This window comes from Gossypium raimondii, chromosome 11 (genome assembly GCF_025698545.1).
Source record: "Gossypium raimondii isolate GPD5lz chromosome 11, ASM2569854v1, whole genome shotgun sequence".
Taxonomy (NCBI): domain Eukaryota; kingdom Viridiplantae; phylum Streptophyta; class Magnoliopsida; order Malvales; family Malvaceae; genus Gossypium; species Gossypium raimondii.
In genome coordinates, this window is record NC_068575.1 from 56,148,465 (window position 1) to 56,174,637 (window position 26,173).

Below are 26,173 nucleotides of genomic sequence, written 5' to 3' on the forward strand. Positions count from 1 at the left end.
TCAAAGCTTGACGGCTTCACAATTTTGTCCACAGAATCTCATATATATTGATAAATTCACGCGAGTATCATAACATCTACTCGTAATACCTAAACCAACATTGATTTGTATAGAAAAAGTGGGTCGCAAATTGAAACCGATAAACATTGTGATGGGAAATTGATAAAGTGTACAAGTCAATGCAAGGGGCAGATGAGAATGGATGGGAGGTGGGGGTAGTGTTACCATCACCTATCAAACCCATAATTAAGCATACTCTCATTAGGTTGTACATTATCTGGTCCATCAAAGTCTTTGGGAGAGGCCAATTCCACGACTCCAGCTTAGTAGTCCTGCAAATTACTGAATTCTTTTGAACTAACATTTCTTTGCATTCATACATACATGCATGCATGCATACATATAACTTTCAGAGTTAAGGCAATGCCCCACCCACCAGTCCCTCTTATTTTGCCGTTGCATTAATGCCACTCCCATATTTCTAATTCTCACCCAATCAACTTCAAGTTTACATTAAAAGCAATTGATCTGTTTTGGTTGCCTCTTCTTTCTTTCTACATACGAAAAAGGCTATCAAAACAAAATTAAAGATTTCTTCATGACTTGATTTTTTTTTTTTAAGTCATTCAAAGTTGAAAATTTTGGTTTTAACCCTCCATTTTTCCCACTTTCCAAAGCTTCCTAGGAAGGTATCCCGTCTCTTATCTGCCTGTTATTGATTGAAGTTTATTAGTAACGTGCTAAGCTAGCAGGCTTAGGTGATTGGTTAAGGCTATGAATAGTCGTAAGATGGAAGAATATTGAAGGTTAAATACTGAAATCTGTTCAAATCTTTTAGGGCTTGCTGGCATCATAGTTAAATATTTTTAAAACGGTTAAACAACCATCAATATTTTTAAATGGTGAAATAAGACTCACACCTTTTCAAATTACTTAAATAAAGGTTGTTCATACAATTCACCTTAGTTTGCAGTATAAAATTCCCATGTTCATCTTAACCCTTAACATTTACATCTTTACTTAATCTGGTCTTTATTTTCTTTTTAGATAAATTTGGCTTTCAACCTTCAAAATAAATCGAATTTACCCATCAATCTTTCAAAAGGAGTCAAAGATTTTTTTCATGGAAATATTAATTAAATTTTTAAATATAACAGCCTGCTTGGCAATTTACATGTACTTCATGTATTTTTTTAGTTATCATGAACTTTTTATAATATATATTTTTTGAATTTCTTTTATAATTTTTATATTATTTGTTAACATGACATGTAAGGCAAATAGTTCCATGTCAACATGAAGTACATGTGGACTACCACGTGGATTCTCACGACGACATCATTAAAAAATTAATGTTTTAATCAACATTTTTGTTAAAAATGTTATTTGACTCTTTTTGAAAGATTTAGGGTCAAATTTAACTAAAAAAAAATAAAGGTCAAATCTACAAAAAATGTAAACATTAATAGCTAAATTTAACAATATACCTACGAAATTAGGTGAATATTGACAGTTTAGAATAGAATACATGATAGTTGAGTTATATTAATTGAAAATAAAAGAAAAATAAAACATCATTTAAAACTTCACATACGATATTTAAAAAATCATTATTTAACCATTTTGAAATGTACGAGTTTTTATTTAAATATTTTCAAAATTATTTAACTTTAATTGATAATTTTAAAAGATTTAAGATTCACAAAATTTAACCCCATTTTCAACATTTATTCTTAAATCCAGAAGTAACCTGTGTGAATTGAGTATGTCAAAGTTTTAATCATGGGAATATGGTGTTAGGTAGGGGATCAACTATGACATTCTGCAAGGTAGAGTTAAAAACTTTGGAGCTTTGTACATAATAAATTTTTGGTGGATTTAATCTCTCTATTCTAATTTAATTTTACTTCATTTAATGTATATTTTATTATGATATTAATTTGATATAATTTATTTTTAAAAATATGGGATGATGTGGTATATATACCATTACATTTTCTATACAATTGGACATGAATGTACAAAGAAAAAGGTTCAACCGTAAAAAAAAGCCACGTCATCATATATTTTAGAAAATAAATCATATCAAATTATTTAATGAAATTGGTTTGAAAAGTGTAAATATTCAATACCCAAAAATTAGAATACTAATTTTTTTCAACTTAAATAAAATATATTTTATTATGAATAATAGGGTGCTGTCGACTATAAAAAAATAAAGTTTTTTCGTTTTTATGCTTATACATGTAAAAGAAAGTGTATTTTGGGATAGAAATACGAGTGCCACCGATTGGTCAAACTACATAAAAAAATAATTTTTTTTAAAGAGGAAAGAAGTGCCACGAATTGATTAGGCAGCACCAGTTTTTTACATTAGAGGTTGTCTAAATTCGTTAATATTAGTACCCTTATCTTATTTTGGTATATATTTATATATTTTATATTATCGAAGTAAAAAATCAAAAAGTAGAAGAATTAGAAAGGATGAAAGGATTAAATCCGCCAAGCACTATTCTACAAGTAGCTTTGTATAGAAATTGAGCATGTAAATTGAAGAAAGATAGTTGGGAGCAGTCACGCGTAGATTGATACATCCATTACTAGAGATATACGTGTCTTTGGTTTTTCAAGTATGGAATTAAGGGCTCTAAACCTAAGTATACATGTGGTGATGTTTATGGTTTTCAACATTAAAGTGAGTCACATGCTGTGCATATACAAAAGCTTCAATCTCGGCGATTTACAAACACGTCCCTCATGTGTTTGGAATTCAACAAGTTGGAACTTTGACCCTTAGCTATGGGCGGGGGTGGGGGACGAACCCTACAGTTTATGCTACGTAGCAGGTAGAAAGATGGATAAATGCGGAAGCAATTAGCCCTGCCCCATGGCGGCCTATACTAATTGCCCCAAAAAAGCTGCATCCTATACCTTGATGTAACACAGGCTCTAACCTTAGTTGTCAGATGTCAAATAGGTAGCTCACATAATTAATATTTCCATGCTTTATATGAGGATCTTCCTTCAACCAAAGGTTTTCCTTGAACATGAAACTGACAACACAATTAATGGATACTAGGATCAATGTTTAGTCAAAAACCTGATATTTTGCAGTTCTGATTCTGAATTATTATTACTAATTATAATTTGCTTGGAATGGTGAAGCAATTTACCCAGATGATGGGGCTTTAGCATTGTTGCATTTGCATTTAATTTGGTCCACTTTTTCAGTCCCCACATCACAGTTTTCTTCAACTGGCAGCTCCATGTGTGATCCCCCATTTGCCTTTTCTGTTCACATTAGCCAATATTATCCCCCATCAAATACCAGGTTGCCAAAGAAAAAAAGATTTCACCTTTTCAAACTATTTAAGATGGAATCTGACTTCAAAACTTTTTGGTACAACAAAGGCGATGGCTTTTTCTACTTGACTTCTTCCATACCCATAGCCATTCATTTCCTTTTACACAGTAGCCTCTTTTTCAAAGATTGGAAATTTAGGCATACCCCTTTTTCTTAATTTCAACTTTTGCCGATGACATCAATTCACGCAAACCATATCCTAATTCCTATTTGGTTTTTTTTTTTTTTAAATGGTACATAAACTATTATCTTATTTCATTTTACTTCAAAATATACATGTTTAGTAAAAACATACCATATCTCACATTCTCGAAACAAAATCTATAGTTTAAGCACCACTTCGAAAAAAAAAAAACCCCTTCAATAGCCAATTTAAAGCCTTCTGGTAAATATGAAACCTATCAACAGATAGTGCCAGCCTGGTAAAATGAATTCATTCCCAGCAATATTATAATAGCATTTAAACAGTTATCAGATTTTATTATTATACATAAAATTTTCAGTCACTGCTAGTTTTACTCACAAAACTCTAATCCATCTCTTGTTCTTGTATCTCCAGCCATACATGGGGTAAGTGGTTAGAGACGCAGAGCAAAAAAAAAATGTAATGAATTATGAACCTTTGAGAGGAAATGTGTGTATCATCGCCTATCATAAAAACATGCATCAGAATGGTGATGAGGCTAAAACAAGCAGCATCAAGTTAGTGACAACCTGTATAGGCTGTCAAATTACAATAATTTCTTACAGCCAATATAAATAGCAATTACCACTGCTATGTGTCTTACTGCCAGAAAGCTGTAGCCTTTTGATTTATATGAATATATATATATATTGTACTTCTACAGTTTCTTCATATAAATATTACCCAAATAGTGAGCAAGAAACAAGATCGCATCTATTTGATGCATGAGGAAGACAACTTGGCTCCAGATAATAAAAAAATTGAAACGAAAAGGAAAATACCTACATTATAAAGAACAAGTCTGTCTCAATGGGATGAAGTTAGCTTCCAAAAGGTTTTTGTTGCTACCAGGATTTTCTCTCTCCCATGTGATTCAGGTTCCTTGTCATTTATGGTAGCCGTCCACCTTACTGCGTGAGCTATGCGTGCCACTTTGTCGATTACTTCAGGTGAATCTCGAATCACAACTGTTCCTTCAGGACGCAACATGCGATCCATCTCCACCATTAGGTCCACAAGGTTACACCTGCAGGAACATTAGAGTTGATGATGAAAGGTACTTTTTGGTTGAAAGATGACGACAAACCGTGCGAAGAATTAACTACAAAGTGATCCATGCAGTAACATTGCATGGTCCCATTGATTCAATAGCGACACAACAAGAAATGACTATCAAAGGATACAAAGGTGCAAAGATTGTTTTCTATGCTTTTCTTTGCATTGCCTTTAGAAGTTGAAGCTTAAAAGGAGGAAAAGAAAAAGAAAATAAGGTTTGTTAAGTCACAATAAAGTATAATATAAACAGGCATGCAATTTCTCACATAACCAAAGTGATAAAGAGTAGAAACTTCAGTTGCTCATACAAATGCAAAGAGAATTGAAGGATGACGTCAAGGTTATATCTACCTGCTCTTGCTTGAACCAGGAAGCTTTATTAGTGATTCAATGCCAGCTACATGAATAAAATCGTAAGTACGTGGGTATGTTGAGAAAGGTTCACACCTGCAAACAGCAATTGAGCTCATCAGGTAATCAAAAGTGTTTTCCCTATAAGACTAAGCACATCACATAATCCCACAAATAAAGAGGAATCAAGAAGACAAGCAACCACAACAATCATTTAAGGAGAAGGTTAAGGATTACACAAGTATCAAGTTTGAAAGTTAAACACTGCACAGTACAAAACCATTGCTACAATTGAATAATTGCACATCCAACTAAATTACCTAAATCCAAGCAAGTACAGTTTTCAAAGCAGGTTCGATCAAACAGGGAATAAGCAGTAGAAGTTTGCTTTGGGCAGAAAGGAATCAACATGGTATTTCCATGGGGAAGATTGTCACAGATTGTAGATGACAAGGCACTATAGTGTACTCTTGTTCCCGAACGAGGAACAAACTGTTAGCATTTTCAGTAAATAAGGATAAAAATCCTACAGTTACTCACCAATCATGGTATACTCCAATAAGGCCTCTGTCATATATTACACCAAGAGTTAATGGCTTCCGAGCAGGAACAACATTCATCACCCATACTGGATCTGATACAAGTGCTGCTGCAAAACCTCCAAAAAATGCATTCATGTCCATGACATTGCGTACTGCTGGACTCCCAAGCTTCAGATTCAGAGTATTCTTATAATAGGCAACTCTCCTTGTCCACCTCCTTGTGTCTGCCCGAAACAAATCAATCCCGTTTTTCACGACCAAGGCCCTTGAAGGAGCTCTTGTTAGCCTGTCTGGCCACTTCGGAATAATCCCAACAGGATGTTCACCATTCACAGAAGACGTTGACGTCACGCATCTTCTTAACTTAAAGTACCTACCCGAATAAAAGAGAGAATAAACTTAGAAGAACACAACGTTCCAGTTCTAGAAACAACATAGTATAAGTGGGAACCAGAAACAACCGATCATACAGCTAAAGTAGGTGGAAAATCAGGTTGAACTCCGTTTGGAATTTCTTCAGGACAATAAAGGTAGATGCTATAAGAATTATAAATTCTTCAAAAGGCTTCTCATGACAATTACCATGCATTACTGGGGTCATTTGATTCATCACAAGATTCAAGCCCAAATTCATTTTGGTTTGGCAGACACGAATCTCCATCAGGCTTTTTCCAAATGACTGTGTTCCCGTCCACAGCAATCAACTCATAGCACAATGCTCTTGCCACAGCCTGGAGATCTGCCCACTCTTTATCTTGCTTAGGCCACTGTACAGGGGGACCAGAGATGACCAAATATCCACCTGGACGTAGTAACCGATCCACTTCAATGAAATAAGTTGCATCTGCAAAAGCCATATATCTTCACGTTAATGCCAAAGAAAGAGAGATGAAAAAGAGAATATATCAAACACACTCCAGATAGAGAAACCCACTATAAGCTGTGAAAGGGATCAGGCATCGAGAGCAGTGAATGAAATCAAATGCAAATGCAGGAAACGGGAGTCTGCGAGTGCCAAGCATTAGAACAAAGGCCGGTATTCCTCTTTCCAATGCAAATTGTATTTGTGCTTTGTGGGAATCCCTAGGAGCAAATGAGAGTGCCAAAATGCCTTCTGATAACAATGAACCCCCAAAACTTGCAACCTGCAAAAAGATTAATAAGGTTGATATTCAAACAGTACAAAACTGGAGTATAAGCATAGTAAGATAACATGCTACAAATGATATTAATTTACCCCGCAACCCATATCAAGGGCAGTCCTAAGAGTTCCACCAGTCAAGGGAATATACTGCCCAAGTTTCTCGATATATGGAGCAGCTCCATCAGGAAACATTGTTCCACCACCAGGGAAAATAAAGTGAGGACCTTGCTCTTTCATCCATCCTTGGTGACCTTTCCTATCAGCAATTTTGTTGTGTGGCATATTGGAGTGCCATATCTGACCATTAAACAATTAAAACTGTTTTAAGTAACACTAATAATTTAATTCCATTCCTAAAAAGGATCGATTTGTGGCAACGAGGAACAATCTTACATAAAGTTTGTGTTTAACAAACGAAAAACCCAAGAAAACCATTAAAGGAGGAAAAAGAGAGAGAGAGGAAATTGTACCTTGTGCAAGCTTTCAGGCCACTGAACAGGAATCTTATAACCAGGAGGAGGAGGGATCAAGCAAAGAGGCATTTCATCAGGCAAAGGACAATGCCTTTCTCTATATAGATTCATCTCCCTGCTGAGCTGGCTGTTACGCCTGGGGTCCTCACAGGGCATATGATCAACGGAATTGGCAGGGCAGGCTTCGATGGGCTTGTGGTGGTGGCCAAGTTCGACCAAGGACACCAAGCGATGCCGTTGCCTCGGATCAGAGGTGGAAAGCAACAGGGCTTGCCTACCAGAGGCAGCCATGGAATCCCCAAGAGGGGTGAAGACTAAGAGGAAGAACAAGAGTACGAGGCCGAAGAATATGGCGGTTATGATGTCCAAAAGCTTCCATTGGCGGGGATTGCGTTTGGATGCAGGTAGATTTAAGTGACCCATGCTTTTGGATCTTCGGTATGAGTTGTTAGTTTAATGGTTGGTTTATCACAGGATTTGGTTGCGGATCCAGATTGGATAAAGGGTTTGGTTGAAATTGTAAGAATGAAATTTCAGAAGTAGAGTAGGTTTTAACTTTGTTGCAGAAGCAAAGGAGGAGTGGGAGGTTTGCAACTTACCAAGTGAAAGTGTAGGGAATGGAATTAGAGAATTTGTGAGATTAACATAGCTTTGGGTGAAAGCATAGTATTGGGGAGGGTGAGAGCAGAGCATGTAGCGTGGCGTACGCGGTCGAATGCGCAGCTGTCCACCAGTGGCACCGCAATATTGGCCTTTATGGAATTCTGTTTTACTTATTAGTTCCGTGGAACTTTGTCGCCTGGGATTTGTATAAAATAATAGGGGCATTTCAAACCTATAGATTTCGTTTTCTGGCAATAATTAATTATACTTACTTCTTACATACATCATGAGGGTTTGAATTTGTGGAAATTAATGCACTTGTTTTGGTGTGGGTTTGTTTTATACTATGAGTTTTGAGAGTTACTATCAATATTTTTTGTATTTTATATGAGATAGCAATAGATATTATTTTTATTTGATAATTTTTAATCACTCACATGATTTGTTTTAAGAAAAAAAACTAAATATATATTATTTCTTACAAAAGATTTTAATTTTGTCCGTCAAACTATTATAATACACTAACTTTTTTAATGATACATGAGTAAACCAATAATAATACAAACATAAATAGTTTCCTTCATAATCAACCAAGGTCGGACGCCAATAGATACAATAAGATTCAGAGTTTACTTCATTCAGGACCATTGCCAGCAGCCTTTTCTTTTTATTTGATATGAAATGTACGCTTTTCAGCAGCAAACACGTGAAACGATTGTCCTCTAATCTATAAAGCTTAATAGACATATGTAATTCGAAAGGCCTAATGTTAATTAATACTCACCAGATTAGAGGGGTAACACAATGAAAAGGGCCTAATAACAACAAACAGGCACCATGTCCTTGACCAACATTGGCATCAATCTTAGATCATGCAGAATTAGCCAAAAAATAAACAGCAGGGAATTTATCAACAGCTAATGCAACATAAACAAGTAGTAACTAACATATAACTCTTCAGAAATCCTAGAGAGCCTTGCTTCTATCAAATTGCACATGAGCAGAAAATATTATAACAATGTAAAGAAAAACAAATAATGTAACACTTATGAGATAAGCTTTTTAGTATATACAGAAGTGTGTATCCCAAAACCCTCAAAATGCAAATCCATCATCATGGATAGCCAATCTCCTTTTTAAGGTCTTACAATAGTGCCTCAGCACATCCAGAACCTAGGCCCAGCCATAGAAGGAACCTTTGCAAGAATATCTTGATAATGCTTCAGTCCAGAATTCAGATTTTCCTGGAAGCCCTAAGATTGTACTCATGCTTGAGAAGATTTGCTCTCAGCAGCATTGCCCTCACATCCCAATCAAATTCATTGCCAGTCTGCAAAACCCGCTGGAAAGTTGCATTTCTCTGATCAGCATGTCGTGCATAAAGAATTTTGTTGTGTGAATCGATCCGAGCCTGCAGATACATTATAATCCTCATTGTAAAAGATACATTACAAAAAAAAAAAAGGAAAAGAAAAGAAAAACCTTTATCACTTAATTTGAAAAAGTCCATTTCCATTTGAACTGGCTTCCTTCACTCCAGGGAACTAATGTATAAACAAGGATTGACTCTACTTTCCCCCTCTAACTGTTTTCAATGTTTGGGAAGGTTCTCGTTTAGAAATTAGGAAATTCATTTTAATTGTTTTTCTGCTCTTCACTATAAAAACATGGTCAATGCAAGTTCCAAACGAAAGAGTAAAATTCTTTTCATTTATCACTGAAGAGATACAGATTAATTGACAAATTAAGTTCGAACTGATATTTGAAAAATCATGTACAAAACCAAGTTCACATGCACCAACAAAGCTTAAGAAAAGCAAGAAAGTGGTGAAAAACAATACCTGTATCTGGTTGTCAGTAATTAAGGATTCAAGTTCTTTCTCAAGTCCTGCAACACTTGTTTTAAAGGCATCAGCCATCATTCGCATATCAACAGAAACAAATGGGTGGGTGTACTGGATAAGGGCTTTGCTCCGGATTTGATCATACAGGGTCTCAACATGGTCATGTATATGGATATCAAGCATCAGATTCGATTTGAGGTTTCCAAGATATTCCAAGCAGGAAGCATAATGGCTGCAATAAGAAAGAAGCCACAAGTTAAAAGTCAGCATGTCTCATCAATCAAGAACTCATAAGGACTTGCTGAAGCCCAGAGTCACAAGATAAAAGATTGTATATTATAATCTTAACCACAGAAAATTCACTACAAATTAATTAAAGATGGATAATACCTCGAGTAAAAATCATTAATAAGCTCCCTTACTTCAGGTACCAACTCTAAGAAATTCCGGAAGTTGATATTGTCTATAACTTTGTTCTGCAAAGTCAAAGCATTAGATGAATAAGAAATCTATAAGACAACAGTAAGACAATGCCAGAAAACAAATGACAGGGAGGGGGCGAACTGAAGAGATACATGCCTTCAGTTCAGTTCGATCAAAGCTTGCAAGTGCACAAAGCCCACCATAAGTAGCAACATCTTGAGGGGCAATCACTTCACTGTAGGAATTCCCAAGTTCAGGACCCACTTCCAAAAACTGCATCCATAGAAAAGACAATCAATCCAGCAATAAAATAGTAATTGCTTGGAATAAAACTAATTATAAAATCTCCCTTGTTACAATTCATAAAAGTACAACAATAATCAATGCAAGATAACCAACAAAAGGAACACTCAACCTCAAAAACCAAGCAAACATTAAATTAATCAGGCCCAACCAACTATAGGGGCTGCTCCAGATAAAGGCCGCAGGACTAAACCTTCAACGCATACAACAATTATACTGTATTAATACCATCGGAAAGAACACTATAATACTAATTTTCTATCGAGTACATCAAGCTCTCTTAAGTTTTCTACCATAATGTACTCCATCAAACCCAACACCATAAGAAGATTTCAGGTTTAATTTTAGGAGTGCAATGTTCCAAGAATGCCTAAAATGTAGCTTGTTTACGCTTGCTTCATCAGGCTTATTGGGCTCAAGATCAAGTCCCGTTTATTTTGAGTTTATAGGCCAAGATTTGAAACCAGATCGTGTGGCTTGAATTGAATGGCTTCTAAATTTAAGTTCTAGAAAATACCAATATGTAAATAACCAACCCTTTCCCGATAATCACAAGGAAGTACCATTATCTTCTATGCATTTCAGCCATATCAAATTCAACACATCTTGCCAGTAAAAGAGAGCATGATACAATCATAAAACAAGCAAAAATGGAAACATTCGAATTATCCAAGGTAACAATTTATAAGCTGACAAACCTTACGAGCAGCAAGCTTGTACTTCTTAGCCTCCAGATGAGCCAATCCAGCAGCACAACGTAGCTTAGCAATAGTTGGAGGGTCAAGTGCCTCGGGTGTTTGCTCAGCCTTACTAACGTAGCTTGTCACATGAGCAAATTGACCCATCTCAATGCTCACAAGAATTGCACTCAAACACATCTGAATAATATGCTTTGACGTTGTACAATAATCGCGAGTTCGAACATAGCTTTTAAAAGCATCCCCCAGTGCGCCATGAGCATAGTAAAAATCTCCAAAATCATTGTATCCCATTCTTATACTTTCTTTGATTAAATTCGTCTGAAAATAAGAAATCAAACAAACAAAAAGAAGTAAGCCCTAACTAGTTTCTAGAAAATAATTTGAAGTAAGAAAACCTGAATTACCCTGTAGGCATTGAGTTCGCTCTCGAGTTTATCGCCCTAACTAGTTTCTAGAAAATAATTTGAAGTAACAAAAACTGAATTACCCTGTAGGCATTGAGTTCGCTCTCGAGTTTATCTTTCCTTTGGTCGGCTTTTCGATCAACCATAGCGCACCACGTGGCATCCGTCGAATAGTTGGGACCCAATCGACCGTCTATCTTCTGGACCACTTCACGGAATAGCTGAGTGTTCTCCCCCTTCTTGAGCTCATCGTAAGCCATCCTTAGGGCCTCCAATTGCATCCCGGAATTGTCGCAGTGGTCAGCTAAGAATATGAGCCGCATGATCTTGGTACGGCCCGAGTAAAGCGCAGCGTAGGCCTCGATGTCTAGCTGCTCGCCGCTAATGATGGGCCGGTTCTTCCGGATCGTTGTCGAAGTTGAGGATGACGGCGCATCGTCAACGCCCTCGATGCCGTTCGCGTACATCTCCTCCATCAATGATTTCGGGGCGTCGTCTTCGCCATCCATTGCGAAAAAGAACTAGAAACGAAACGATGTGGCAATTTTAGGGATTTTAAGGCTAGGGTTTATCTGTTTATGAACTGGTTTAGAATATAACAGCAGTAGTGACGGAAGATGCTGAGGGGAAGGAATGAGCTGGCAAGTGACCTCTTATAGACGTTTGCTTGCCGACGTAACGATGCCGTTTTTTATCTGCAAACAGTATTCTTCTCATTTCATGATACAAGTGAATTCACAAATACATTACAAACTATTAATTTTTTCTCACTCAACTTTTCAAAATGAGATATTTTAGTATAAACATTATATTAATTTGATCATAAATATAAAAATTTTCAACAAATTTAGCCTTTAATGTTTATAAAATTTATCATTTTAGTCCTAATTCTAAAAGTTCTATAAATTTAGCTCTCACCATTTATAAAATCATCAATTTAGTCCTAACTCTAAAAATTTTAAAAATATTTTTTAAAAATTTCATTTTAGCCCTTTATAACCCATGTTAGATACAAAAATAAGAAAAATAATACACTCTTTCTAGTCACTCAACAATTTCTTTTACTATCATTTAGGCTTCACACTGGACCAAACCAATTTATTTGGAGCCTATCTAGAATAGTTGGTTGTATAACTACTCGAACAAATAACGTTTTTAATGCGTTTATCTTCTTTTTGACCTTAATTTTTTTTTATGTTTTATCCCAAAATTTTGGAGTTATTTTGCAAGTGGCTTAAAAGAATGTACTCTTTTTCTTATTTTAATATCTCACGATTGGTTTTAAAGGGCTAAATATAAATATATATATATATATATATAATTTTAGAGTTAAAACTAAATTGATAGATTTTGTAAATATTGAATGTCAAATTTTTTTAGAATTAAAACTAAATTGACAAATTTTGTAAACATTGATGGCTAAATTTGTTGAATATTTAAGATAAAATTTATAGAATATGTAAATATTAGATGACTAATTTTATTACTAGACCAATAAAAAGCCCACCTCAGTTCGACTAAAATATTTAATTTCAAAATATTCATTAACTAAATTGAAGGCATTGACAAAAAAAAATTAATGGAGGGTTAATTTAAACGTTTCAAAATATATAAAAGCTAATTTTCAATAGAAAAATTGGAATATATTCACCCCTAAGTATAGGGACTTCTCTAGTACTTTTACTCAAAAGATGATGGTAGTACAATTAATTTTATTTCCAAATAATGCCACGTGTATCTTTATTTTAATATCTCTTTTTAAAAAATATTTTATTATTATTTTATTACACTCTGTATTCAAGAAATTGAATTGTTGAGAGAAATATAAAAAAATTACATCTTTATAATGTAAAAGCTACCTTAAATCTATATATACATGGCAAGAATTTGTGAGAAAGGTCAGTAGTTTATAAATATTAATTATAAAATTTGGTAATCGAGTATTTTAAATTATTTTCAAAAAAATATTAATGCATCAATAATATCTTCTTTCTTTCAGTAAAAAAAAAAAAACAAGAAACAAGAAAACAGAGCAAACATTATTAATCCTTATTGATTTTGTGATAACGGTGATGCAACCCAATACTGCTTAACAGCAAAGAGAATCTTGGTTCTTTCATGGGGTCCATCTTCATGGTCTACAATTCTTCCATCCCATTGCATACCATCCATCATGTTCTTTAACTTCATCAACACATCCACATCGTCTCTGATTATTACACTGCTCTCTGGTCGTAAAATCCTATCCATTTCCAAAACTATATCCTCCATTTCACATCTGCATTACAAACCATTTAGATCCATCAATGATCGAACAAAAGAAAAAAAAAAAAACAGTCTTACATTTGGGTTTTTGTTCTTACCTGTCTTTGTAGAGGCTGAAAATGGCATCACCATGAATGAAATCATAAGTCCTAGGATAAGTAGACATTGCTTCACACCTATGAACAAACAAACAAACACATGATAATGGAACAAAAAGGAAGAACAAAAAAAGAGCAAAAGTAAGATACCAATTTTGATATGCTCCGATTAATCCACGTTCATATACGACACCAAGGGTGTTGATTTGATCAGCTTCGACAGGGACAATGTTCATCACCCAGACAGGGTCATCAACAAGGGCTGCTGCAAAGCCTCCCAAATAAGCATTCATGTCCAACAAGTTCCGGTACCGACCGGTCTCTGCCAATTGATGATCTATTGTCTTGTAATATTCTACTCTCTTCTTCCATAGCTCCGAATTTTCCACAAATACCGTCTCTGTAATTCCTGGTAAACTCCCACTACTGATCCTTGGAGGGATTGCATTCAACCTCTCAGGCCATTTCGCTAATTGCCCACCAGCAATTTCCTTTATATTCGATACGCGAGGCAATGGGGTTAAACAAGTCTCCAATTTCGTGTACCTGCTCTAATCATAATGTACATATTTAAATATTTGTCTCGGAGAAAAAAATGGATTGAAAAAAGATCTCACCATGCCATGTCAGGATTTTGAGTGTAGCAAATAGGCGGCCGCTTGAAAACCTTCCTGTTAGCTTTGCAATGGACATGATTAGTTGGTTTTTGCCAAATTGCAAGATCGTCTTTTTGTACTAGTTTTTTCCAGCATAGACTTTTAGCGACAGTTTCGATGCGGGATTGCTCTGATTTCAGATCATCAGTCGTCCTATTCCAACCTTTCCAATGCTTTTGCCAGTTTATTGGTGGCCCCGACAGTATCCAATAACTCCCAGCACGAAGAACTCTATCAACTTCAATCAAGTAAAGCCCATCTGAACAACCAACATGAACCAAAACTATTAGGCTTTTCTTCGAAAATGAAAGACAAAGGGGAGTTTATTACCGTACTGGCCCCAAGGGATTAGGCAACGAGAGCAATGAGCCATGTCGAAAGCTCTTGAAGGGTAAGGAAGCCTAATAGAGGCCATGACTCCGATCATGGCCGGTACCCCACGTTCAAGTGCAAACTGAACCTGAGCTTCGTGGGTGTCTCTTGGTGCAAACGACATCGCTAGGATGTTCCTTGATAGAAGGTAAGCTCCCCAACTCGCAACCTGTTTGTCAATAATTGGTTCAAACAAAAACCATAAATAATTATTTGAGTGAACGCTTTTTCTTGAGGGTGGTTTCAGAGTCAACCCAAATTATTATACTTACAAAAAATGCTCTTATTCAATAGTATCACTTGATATTTAATACAAATTCAAAGCACTAACGGTTTAATACTAATTAATTTTAGGTTTTGGCCTAGTTGGGCGATAAGATCTTGTTGAACAAGTTTTTTTTTCCCTTTCTACACTGAAATCTTACCAGAAAATATTCTAAAAGATAAACATATATATACATACAGATAAAAAGAGAAATTTTGACAATGAAGGAACACTCATCAACCTACTTTTTAAACATATTCTTACCTAAATTGGCTAAAAACAACATGGAATCTCTCTTATGACAAGTTTTTATTTGTATATTCCATTAAAACCCATTGCCCTATAAAAGTGCATGCCTGGTTTAGTTAATTTCTTGCTGGCAGTATCAAAAACCCAGATTTCTCTCCCAGTGAAATCATCCCACTAAGGAAACTTCAATCTGAATAATTATGATTTTTTATTTTCTGGTTTTTTTAACTTTTCTTAGTTCACACAGTAAAACTGGAAAAAAAAACTATCCATATTAGGCAGTACTACAAGAATTTCTTATGTAAACTTGGCAAAAACTAATTAATTTTCATACTCTTTTTCTTATGTTTTGCAGTAAAAAAAGAATCAAATGAAAAATTTTAACGATTGAACCCCTCCAACCAATCACTTTTCTTTTTCAACAATTTCTAACCAACTTTCCATCTTCCTAAACTAGCAATAGCATCATTAGCCGGTTCAAAACTGAACCAGCTGTTCCGGTTTGATTGAAAACGTTAAACATGAACGTAAAAACTAGTATTAAAAAGGATATAAATATAAAATAAAGAACGTACCCCGCAACCGGTATCAATGGCAGTCCTTATTGAACCATCTCTCAGACTGATTAACTTGTCAATATCGTCGATGTAAGCATCAGCACCATGCGGGAACATAGTGCCACCTCCGGGGAATCTGAACCGGTCTCCTTCAACCTTAATCCAATTTTGATTCTTTTTCTCAACGGTCAATTCTTTGTGCGGCACGTTAGCGAACCATGCAAATTCTCTACCTTGGGGCCACCTGAAAGGGACCTTATAACCGTACGGAGCCGGGATCCTACACTTCAACAACTCGTCCTTTTCTGGGCAATGCCTCTCTCTGTATATAAGCATGTCCCTGTCAAACTTCAACGATCTCTGAACGTCCTCACATGGGGTGTATTCGGAGAAGGAAGGGTCACACGGAGGGAATTGAGCGGCACGCGTCGTCTCGGAAGGTGGGTCAGGAGGGAGGTGGTGAGGCAAGAAGTCGAGTTGGGTGGTCTTAAGGGAAGAGCAAGGGACTGAGGATAGGAAGGCCGCGGCGGCGGAGGAGGAGGAGAAGGTGGTGCCGACGGAGTGTTGCCAAATTCCGATAAGGTAAAAAGTAGTGCATAGAATAACTACGAGAGTGATGTGGTAGAGGGTGAGGTTTTTGGTATTGAATAATGTGATTTGAGAAAGTCTTCTTGGAATACAAGCCATTGCGGCCATTGACAAACTCAAACAAATCAAGCTACCAAAAGGACAGAGTAAAACATAAAAATACAGAGAAACAAAGATACACACTTATAATATATATAGATATATAGATAGGGAAACACGCTTGCTGTTGAAAGGGTTAAGAAAGAGGAGACATAAGCTTTAAACTTATAAGGAGAAAAAGAGGAAGAATTAATTAATACAATTAATATTGAAGTTTCCATTGTTGTGTTTTTTTAATTGATACCTAAAATATTTTCATTTTTCTTATTTTTAAATACGAATAAAATAAAAGTATTTTTTATTATGTGATATTTTTTAATAATAATAAATTCATATATTATAAATGTATCATATAAAATCTTGTAATTAATAATAATTTTTTAGTATAGTGTGTGTTTTATGATAAGATTATGAGATTTTTTTTGTCTAAAATTGTCTTTCCATTGTTATCCTTTATTTAATGTATTTCCTTTCATTGATTTGGTTGTCTTTTAAATGAATAAAGTTATAAATTATAATATTAAACGATAAAAGTTGGTTTGTATTATATATATTTATTTACGGAATAAAAATATTTATACATGTAGTCTTGTTTTTGCAAGTGATTTTAAAGTTAGTTTTGTCACAATTCTCTATAGTTTAGTGGATGCTCAGTTCTTTTGTCAATTTATGTATGTCACTTTGGATCATCCAGGGATGATTTCTTTATTCGATTGAGTCGAGTTGAATCGAGTAAAAAAATTTCGAGTTAGTCGAGTTGACGAATCCTATTTTAACAACCGAATTCAATTTGAATTTTTTTCGAATCGAGTTAAAAAATTTCAAGTCAAGTTGAGTCGAGTTAACGAATCCTATTATTTATACTCAATATTGCATTTACATGAACCGACTATTTAACTAGTAGAGGAAATACAATATTATTTAACTGCATAAACAATATAATGGTGTTGTCTTTTAACTTATTAAGTAAATATTTATCAAAACAACATAGTTTTACATTTTTTTATTCGGATTTTCGGATAACTTGAATTATGTAATTCATATTTGAGTTAAACCGAAAAACTTAATTTTTTATTTGGGTTGATCCGAATAACTTGATTAACTCAAATAACTTGAACTATTTAATTCAAAATTTGAAATTTTTATCAAGTTTTCCGAATCAAATCGGATTTTACTCCTCCTAATATTAAGTACTTGCAATCACTTTAGATATGTTATGCTTGAGTTGTGAGAGGGTCAACGTGTCATAATGTTATATTGATACTAAGGCTAAAGCCTTTATTGTATTGATGGATCTTGTCCTTCACAGTTTATTTTTCTTTTCAAAATATATAATTTCATTATTTAATGAATTTTTTTAAAAAATATATAAAATGTTTTATCACCTTATGCCGTAGACTTTTTGGGGATTCAAATGGCACATTAAATACACTATTTATAACCAAAAAAAGGGGTTTTTATATCCAAATATTATTAAGGTTTTAACTTGAAAAAGAACAAAATTAAAATTATTGTTAAAGTTACAAAAAGGAATGAAAAAGCGCGTGAGTAAATGAGGAAGAGGCATTGACATTGGACAGTCGTCACAATCCCAAAAAAGTTCATCCAAAGTTCTGAATATTCGACATGCTTTGCATCCCTACTCTTCTACTAATCATTAACTAATTTTTTACCCCAAAAAATAAAAGATTAACTAATCTTCAATGCTATTAGAACTGCCAAATTAAATGGATTAAAAATTATTAAAATTTTATAAAAAATTATAAAAATATTTCAATTCTCAATTCAACTAATATGTATCGATTCATTATTTAACCGATCTAATATCATTCTCAATTGATACCCCAATTGATTTTTAGTCCAGTTCAATCCAAACATTAGTATTAATATTTGCTTCCTTTGAGGCGGGGAAGCTTCATTCAAGCAATGGCGTTTTTTTCTTGGTCAAAATATGTTGTTAGTTTTTGTACTTTAATAAAATATGAGATTTAATCACTAAACTTAAAATGTTAAAAATTAAGTTCTCTTACTTTTTTATTTAATATTATTAGTACAGTCACTAAAATTTTAAATATTTATTGTCAATATTTATTAGCTTGGAATTTTAAATAGACTATCCTCATATGATGTGGCATATAATTGACACAAAAAATTATATTAAATTGACCATTTTTGACAAAAAATAACAACAATGATCATTATTGGACTAGAATTTTTAAATCGAAAAAGTAAAAAGATTAAAATTTTGAACTTTTGTTGATTGAGTTAGTTGCATTTATCTCTATTTGTATGAGATTTTGTTTCTTTCAATAACAGGGCAAAGCCCAAATAACCAACACGACTCGAACCCAAACTACATCTGGGGCAAAGAACACCTTTGACCATCAAGCCACTACATGGGATTCTTGCAATCTTCTTTTTATAATATAAAATTATGATATTAAAAAAATATATTAAACGTGTGTTTGGAAAACACGGTGCAATTAGATAAAGGTGTAATTACTAGGAGAGTAAATACACGATAATAATTACATTGTAATTGCATATGTCATGTTTGGTATTATATAACTATAATTACACAGGGCAAAATACAAGAAAAAGTCCTTTTTTTTTAAATTTACCGAAATAGGCCCGATATTTTATTATTTACCGGAATGACCTATTTTTCCCAAAAACGCGTCAACGTCAGCGCGACGTTAGGGGACGTGGCAGAAAAACACGTCCCTGAGGGCGCGCTTTGCTTATGTGGACATAAATCGCTCCCTCAAGGGCGCGTTTGTTGCCACGTAAGCGCTCCTCTAGGGACGCGTTTTGCCTGCACGTGAACAGTAGCAACAACTACTTTTTTTACCGTCGATGACCCCCCAACGGTAAAAAAAACTATAAAACCCCCCCAACCTTCATTTTTTTTTCACAACTAAATCCTTTCTCTAAATTTCTCTCTAATATTCTTTCAAATTCCTCCCAAATTCCTATTTAAAAGAGCTTCAAATTTTTAATTATTTTTAAAATAGTTTTAAAATTTATTTTTTTGAATTCTTTTTTTAAATCGTAAAATTTTTTACCAATTTAGCAATGGCCGGGGAATTGATTCGTCTTGATGATAAGCATATATCCGTGGAACAAATGAAAATGGTAAGTGTTAAATTTAAAATTTAAATAATATTTAGGATTTTTTTATTTATGCAATTTTAAATAATTATTATTTTATTATTTGTTATAAAAGTCTGTAGATCGGATATTGCAATGTTATATCCGTAATATGCATGGTCCTCCATCACCGTTGGTAGAGAATTACCTGCGGGAGGCGGGTTTTTGACACGTGGTTACGGTAGGCCGAGTATGCAAGTTGGACCCGAAACTCATCAGTGCGTTGATTGACAGATGGAGACCCGAGATGCACACATTCCATCTTCCATGTGGAGAGTACACTATCACTTTGGAAAATATCAATTTGCAATTGGGGTTGCCAGTGGACGGGTACACAGTCACTGGGTCTGTTCAATCTGGTGATTGGGGAGCGGTATGCTACGAACTGTTAGGCTCTATTCCAGAGAATATTAACGGAGGTCGAATCTAGATGGGCTTGTTACGAGACACATTCCCAGATCCGGATGATGATTCAACCAAAATAGAAAGAATCAGATATGCTCGGGCATACATTCTTCAGATAATTGGAGGTTATCTGATACCGGACTTGTCACGAAACCACATGCATCTAAGATAGCTACTGAAACTCGTTGATTTTTTAGCAGCTCGGGAATTTAGCTAGGGGTCTGCCGTGTTGACAACATTGTACCGGGAGATGTGCGAGGCGACGAGACCGAATAAAGTAAAAATCGGAGGTTGCTTGTCACTACTGCAGTAATGGGCACGGTTTCGCTTTCCATTTTTACGTCCTCAAGTGGACCACCCGTATACATTCCCATTTATAACAAGGTAAATTTTATATTAGATTTTACAATTATTATGTGGATTTAAAATATAATCGAATGCTAAAAATTTATTTAATTAGGTGGAACCATCCGGCAAGTTATGCTCGACTACCTACCTCTCTTGAAGATATACGACTTTTATTGGACCAACGGTCGAAAGCACAAGTAAGTATTAAATAAAATATATATTTCCATAATGAGATAGTTGATTGGTATTTAGTATTTAGTACATAACTAATATTTCCATCATGGTCATATAGTTTGAATGGACACCATACGAGGATCCGATAATTCGGGCAGTAATTCTGGATGAGTATTTGCAAAATCCAAACGGTTGGCATGTGAAAGTCTCATTGGTCAACTTTGCGATTGTGGAGATGCACCAGTCGGACAGAGTATTACGGCAATTTGGATTCCGACAATTGATTCCCGTGTCAGCTGAGGTGTTGGATGATCATCACAAAATCGACCTACGACAATTGCATACGGATTGGCCGAGATTCTAGTCACACTACATCCAGATGTGGAAAGATCGGTATAACTATATACCTACTCGGGAACCAATCATCGTTCCAGAGTTAGCGTGCATGTCGGAATACATGCCATGTTTAGGATCCATGGCAAGCCGTATTTACTCTCGCCAGAGTAGAGACAGTGGCAATTGCGTGTCCAAAGGGAACGACGTGGCCCTTTAAATCCAAGAAGAAGGGACGACGGCGCAGACCCATCAACGAGGCCCAAAAATTCACCCTACCCATCATTAGCACCCATAACTTTATCAGGCCCAGTAACGGCACCGACACAGTCACCCGACCCAACAGTTCAACCGACGATACCCACGGTACATCTTTTTCAGATGATGCTAGGTGCGTATCCTAGCCTTTTTATGTATCCTAAACCTTATATGTTTCATTTTCCTAGTCCCATGGAAGGTTGGAGTCAATGGCCGGTTTATCACCATTTTCGAATACGCCGAGTGAACCGCTAATGTATAGGCCATCGTCGCATGAGGGATCACAAGATGGGGCATCGGGGAGCTTTTCTTTTTACCAAACCCTATCACCGTATGGGTTTCAAACACATTCGTAGTTTGTAATGCAAACACCTCTACATTCACTATTCTACCAAGGTGGCTCATCGTCCCAACACCGATAACCAGATCCCCTACCGGATGAACCAGAACCCCCACCGAAGCAACCACAACCCCCACCGACAGCTAGACAAAGAAGGAATCCAACGCAGAATCGGCGATTTACCGCCATGTGGCAATCGAATCCGTGAAGCACGAAATTGATTTTTATTTTAATTTATTTGTACAAAATAGTTTGTATTAATGTAATAAAATACAAAATAGTTTATTTTGAATATTTTGATATTATTTGATGTAATAAAATACAAAATAGTTTATTTTGAATATTTTGATATTATTTCATTTAATAAAATACAAAATAGTTAATATTCTTAATAATAAAAATTATTTTAAATAATTCAATATGTTAAACACTTGGCATATTATTTCATTTCACAAAATAGGCAAATATTCTTAATAATACAAAGTTGTTTACAATGACGTTCAACTATTGCGATTTGGGCATGATCGGCTTGTATGGCCTGGATTCCTACACCATCTGCACAACTTGCCTTGACTAGTTGTATCTCGGATATCCATATTGTTACGTATTCTAGTCGAGCAAGGTCGACCCTTCAGTTTGCGACGCAATTCTCTATTCGGTGACAGCTTAAAAGGAGCAAGCGATACGGACGACTACTTATGTTCATCTGAGATACGTGGGAAAACGTGTCTCCAGACGTTGTACATGTTTTCTAATTTGTACACTTCGTCGACATAGCTCATCGGATCCAGACGGAGATTCTGACAAGCTACAATTACATTAGCGCATGGATAACGAAGTGCATCAAACATCCCACAGTCGCAAGTCCTATTTCGTAAGTGTACACAATATTGCCCACCAATAACACCTTGGTGCGGTCTGTCAAACTCTGTCACGTGAAACCATAAGTTATCTCGATAGTAACACACTGTGTGCATAGTGTTTACCCGCGCATTGGCCTTTTTAATTTATTGCACTATCTTACTGCACTATACATAGCCTTCCTGTATCTGGCCTGTATAACTCGCTGCTCGCTTTGAAAATAGTGCCACAAAAAGAAATAATGTCTCTTGCACAACCGATTTTATCGGTAGATGGTACGTTCCTTTTAGAGCAAAATTTATGTATTCAGCCAGGTTTGAGGTCATATGACCATATCGTAGGCCGCCATCGTATGCTTGTGCCAACTGTTCGAAACGTATGTTGCAAAGGTAGTCCGCGCCTTCGCTGTTAATTGAACGCAAAACTACCAACATCTCGTGAAAACGATATTTATTTATTTCATACCCTGCAAATATAAGTCCATAGCGAATATTAAATACCACCTTTTCATTTACAATAAATTCAAAATGACAAACGAAATAATATTAATAGAAACTAAATACCCATATTGGTCACTTGTCGTCGTTCGCTCTTAGATGTATATTGCCTGTAGTAGTTGGAAGAAACGTACCTTAGGCAATATCGATGGTGTGTGCACTGCCATAAGCTTCCCTGTCGATCAAATGCAGCTAGTATACCTATACCTCGATCTAAAATAACATAGATATCAGGTTGGGGGCACACATGCCTCCTTAACCTAGATAGAAAGAAATTACAGTCATCAGATGACTCATCCGGTGTTATTGCAAACGCAATTGGAATAATTCTCCCACCGCCATCTTGTGTCATTGCAAGCAATAGCCGATGAGTATACCTACCAAACATAAAGGTACCGTCAATTTATACCAATGGCTTCAAGTATGGAAATGCGTCTCGGCATTGCTTAAAGGTCTAAAATAGAGATTTGAACACTTGCATCCACGTAGCAATCGGTCGTTGTAGTACGGATTTTTCGTTTCAAGGTCTGTGATGCAACCTGGGACGTATCTCTCTAGCAATTGACACCACTGCCATATTTCATTATATGAAGCGTCCCACCCACTATGCATCTTCTCCAACGCCTTCTGCTTAGCTATCCAAGCCTTGCGGTAAGAGGGCGTGTACCCCATTTGGCTACGAATATTAGCAATTAAGACTCGCATTGAAGTCCTGGGATCTACCTTCACCGTGGGTAGTATCAAGCTAGCTAACATAGCTGAATCCATCTTGGGATGATCTTGTGAAACACCTATAAATGGAGTATATTAAATAATGCAACATTACATAATAACAGTATTATTTAGAAACCGTCAATACTGTACCTGCAGCACCTGCATGTGGACCTTTGTACTTTTTTATCTCCCACAACACTGTCATTTTCCTCAATGAGGCGTAGATTTTACATGAACATGTGCCATCTTGCACGATACACTTTGCCTCAAACTTGTTAGATTTGGATTTAACCACGTGGTAGTTAACGCCATTGGTGATGCTATGTTGTTTCAAAGCACCAATAAAACTATCCTTGTTGGAAAACTGATTACCAACTTCAAATTCACCCGAATCCAGCCCCGAACTTGTACGATCACGCAATAGGCGTGGTAGCTCTGGAAACTCTAACGTATTATCTACAGACAGATCGACATTATGCATGTGGGCTGGAGGTGAGTATGCTTTGAATCGTGGATTTTATTCTTCATCTAAACTCCTTTTAGCCTCTTCAGGTTCTATTGGAATAGGCTCCGGTTCAGAAAATAAGCCAACTTCTGCACCATCAGGCCCGGGCTATCGAGGTGGATCCACATCAGAGTCATCTTCTAACCCAGCATCATCTGCAACGTACGAGGTCCCCTCATCGATGGACGTTGTAGAGAGTACATCATCCATTCTTCTGGGCATTTCATAACGTCCCCAATTAAATGTAGATTGACAACCACTAGAACTTAATGTCGTTCCTCAGTACGTATTCCCAACATCATACATCGAGCCACCGACATACATGTCTCATCCACCGACAGAGTGTCTTGCAGGGGATGTGTATTCCACACCGCTACCAAACATGAGCTGTTTCGAGTTTTGTAACCCGCTAACCGAGTGTCGGCCAGGGGTTGTGTATACCTCTCGAACACCAGTCGCAAGTACATCATTTGGCGATGTAAATTGTACATATAACTCAATATAAGATGCTCCACTAGCAAGATGGGTCTGCATGATTGCCTCCAAGCTACGAGCACCTTTTATGTCGAACGAGTCATATGTCACTGGATCAACAGAAGAACAAAATCGATACGTAATAGACAGAAATTTCATTGGCGTCATTCTAAAAATTTTACGCCTAATTCTTTTACGAAGTTCTGTCAAATCTATGTTCTGGTTAAAAACCAGTCGCACTGTATTCTCCGATAAAAAAATAACACCGTTCTCGGTGTGACAAACCTCACCATCATAGTAAATAACAACACTAATACGTTCACTCATCTTTAATTTCTAACCTTCTTAGCCTCTCTAAATTGTTTTTGCTGTAACTTATGCAATCTGAGAACATTTTTTGCCTCATTTTTTGCCTCAGCCCAAACATGCTACTGTAGCAAAAGCGCGTCCACGTGGGAGCGATTTCAAAAGTATTTCTGATAAAGCATCCTGCCTGGAGCATTTTTTATACTATTTTCTCAGAAATGTCAACTTGAAATTATTTTTTCAGAACCTACTGTAGCAAAAGCGCGTCCACGTGAGAGCGATTTCAGAAATTCTTTTGATAAAACATCCTGCTTGAAGCGTTTTTTATACTATTTGCTCAGAAACGTCAACTCGAAATTATTTTTTCAGGACCTACTGTATCAAAAACGCGTCCACGTGGGAGCGATTTCCTTAATAGATTTTTAATTAAATCACTCAAGTAACCCTAAACCCTAATTTAATTGATTTTTTCTTAAAAAATCATAAACACGAAACCTAATCCAATTTTGAAAAAATTATAATTAATTTAATTAAGAAACCCTAAACCCTAATCTCTTATTCATTTAATTTTTTCTCCAAAACCTTAAAAATCCTAAAAACCCTAACCCGAAAAACCAAAACCTAACGTGGGAGAAACAGGCAAAATGCGTCCCAAGGGGAGCGCTTATGTGGCAGCAAAATGCGTCCTTGAGGGAGCGATTTATGTCCACGTAGGCAAAGCGCGCCCTCAGGGATACGTTTTTCTACCATGTCCCCTGACATCGCGCTGACGTGGACGCGCTTTCGGGGAAAGGGCCATTCCGGTAAATAATAAAATATCAGGGCCATTTCGATAAATTTAAAAAAAGAACTTTTAATGGTGTTTTGCCCAATTACACAATTACATAATTTAAAATAAAAAATTAATTACTATAAAAAAATTCATAGTTTAAAAATATTAATTACAATTAATTTTTTTAAACAAGTAACAAATATCAAACTTAAATTATGCAATATTTTAATCCAATAAACTAATAGGTAATAAGGTTACTAATAAAAATAATTAAAAATAAAATTTAGAGTTTTTACAGTGATGTATTATTTCATAAAATAAAAATATATAACTTTTATAAAGGGTTTTATAAAGTTATAATAAATTTTATAAGACTTTTATAAAGATTTATAATATAATAATAACATAATTATTTTTAGGCCATATATTTATGAGTCTTGATACTCATTAATAGAGTCCGCCAAGCATATATTTTTGGGGTTAGAATCAGCCAAA

At 35.6% G+C, this 26,173-nt stretch overlaps 3 protein-coding genes across 3 annotated transcripts; all 3 read right to left on the reverse strand.

Annotated features, from left to right (window-relative positions):
• Positions 1 to 4,148: 4,148 nt before the first annotated feature.
• Positions 4,149 to 7,887, reverse strand: LOC105802655 (probable pectin methyltransferase QUA3). The gene is made up of 7 exons (XM_012634425.2): positions 7,112 to 7,887; positions 6,735 to 6,938; positions 6,432 to 6,642; positions 6,080 to 6,341; positions 5,496 to 5,870; positions 4,956 to 5,051; positions 4,149 to 4,575 (listed from the first exon to the last, which is right to left on the reverse strand). The coding sequence occupies exons 1-7, from the start codon at positions 7,535 to 7,537 to the stop codon at positions 4,356 to 4,358; spliced, it is 1,794 nt and encodes a 597-aa protein (XP_012489879.1). The 5' UTR covers positions 7,538 to 7,887; the 3' UTR covers positions 4,149 to 4,355.
• Positions 7,888 to 8,697: 810 nt separating this feature from the next.
• LOC105802653 (COP9 signalosome complex subunit 1) lies at positions 8,698 to 12,018 on the reverse strand. The gene is made up of 6 exons (XM_012634421.2): positions 11,476 to 12,018; positions 10,986 to 11,306; positions 10,141 to 10,257; positions 9,952 to 10,037; positions 9,559 to 9,793; positions 8,698 to 9,128 (listed from the first exon to the last, which is right to left on the reverse strand). Exons 1-6 carry the CDS (start codon positions 11,899 to 11,901, stop codon positions 8,952 to 8,954), a joined length of 1,362 nt encoding a protein of 453 aa, XP_012489875.1. The 5' UTR covers positions 11,902 to 12,018; the 3' UTR covers positions 8,698 to 8,951.
• Positions 12,019 to 13,338: 1,320 nt separating this feature from the next.
• On the reverse strand, positions 13,339 to 16,550 carry LOC105802652 (probable methyltransferase PMT15). The gene is made up of 6 exons (XM_012634418.2): positions 15,873 to 16,550; positions 14,742 to 14,952; positions 14,373 to 14,670; positions 13,906 to 14,301; positions 13,756 to 13,833; positions 13,339 to 13,670 (listed from the first exon to the last, which is right to left on the reverse strand). The coding sequence occupies exons 1-6, from the start codon at positions 16,548 to 16,550 to the stop codon at positions 13,442 to 13,444; spliced, it is 1,890 nt and encodes a 629-aa protein (XP_012489872.1). The 3' UTR covers positions 13,339 to 13,441.
• Positions 16,551 to 26,173: the final 9,623 nt, after the last annotated feature.

Bases quoted from the DNA above. Each gene is read 5' to 3' on its own strand.
- LOC105802653 (XM_012634421.2), bottom strand. From the start codon at position 11,901: ATGGATGGCGAAGACGACGCCCCGAAATCATTGATGGAGGAGATGTAC. The intron at 11,307-11,475 runs GTAATTCAGTTT...TCTTATTTTCAG, and splicing joins GCGAACTCAATGCCTACAGG to ACGAATTTAATCAAAGAAAG. The intron at 9,794-9,951 runs GTATTATCCATC...TTCTTATTGCAG, and splicing joins ATTAATGATTTTTACTCGAG to CCATTATGCTTCCTGCTTGG.
- LOC105802652 (XM_012634418.2), bottom strand. From the start codon at position 16,550: ATGGCCGCAATGGCTTGTATTCCAAGAAGACTTTCTCAAATCACATTA. The intron at 13,834-13,905 runs GTATCTTACTTT...GTTTGTTCATAG, and splicing joins ATCGGAGCATATCAAAATTG to GTGTGAAGCAATGTCTACTT. The intron at 13,671-13,755 runs GTAAGAACAAAA...TTTGTAATGCAG, and splicing joins TTCAGCCTCTACAAAGACAG to ATGTGAAATGGAGGATATAG.
- LOC105802655 (XM_012634425.2), bottom strand. From the start codon at position 7,537: ATGGGTCACTTAAATCTACCTGCATCCAAACGCAATCCCCGCCAATGG. The intron at 5,871-6,079 runs GTAATTGTCATG...TTATTCGGGTAG, and splicing joins AATGACCCCAGTAATGCATG to GTACTTTAAGTTAAGAAGAT. The intron at 5,052-5,495 runs GTGAGTAACTGT...TGCTGTTTGCAG, and splicing joins ATTGGAGTATACCATGATTG to GTGTGAACCTTTCTCAACAT.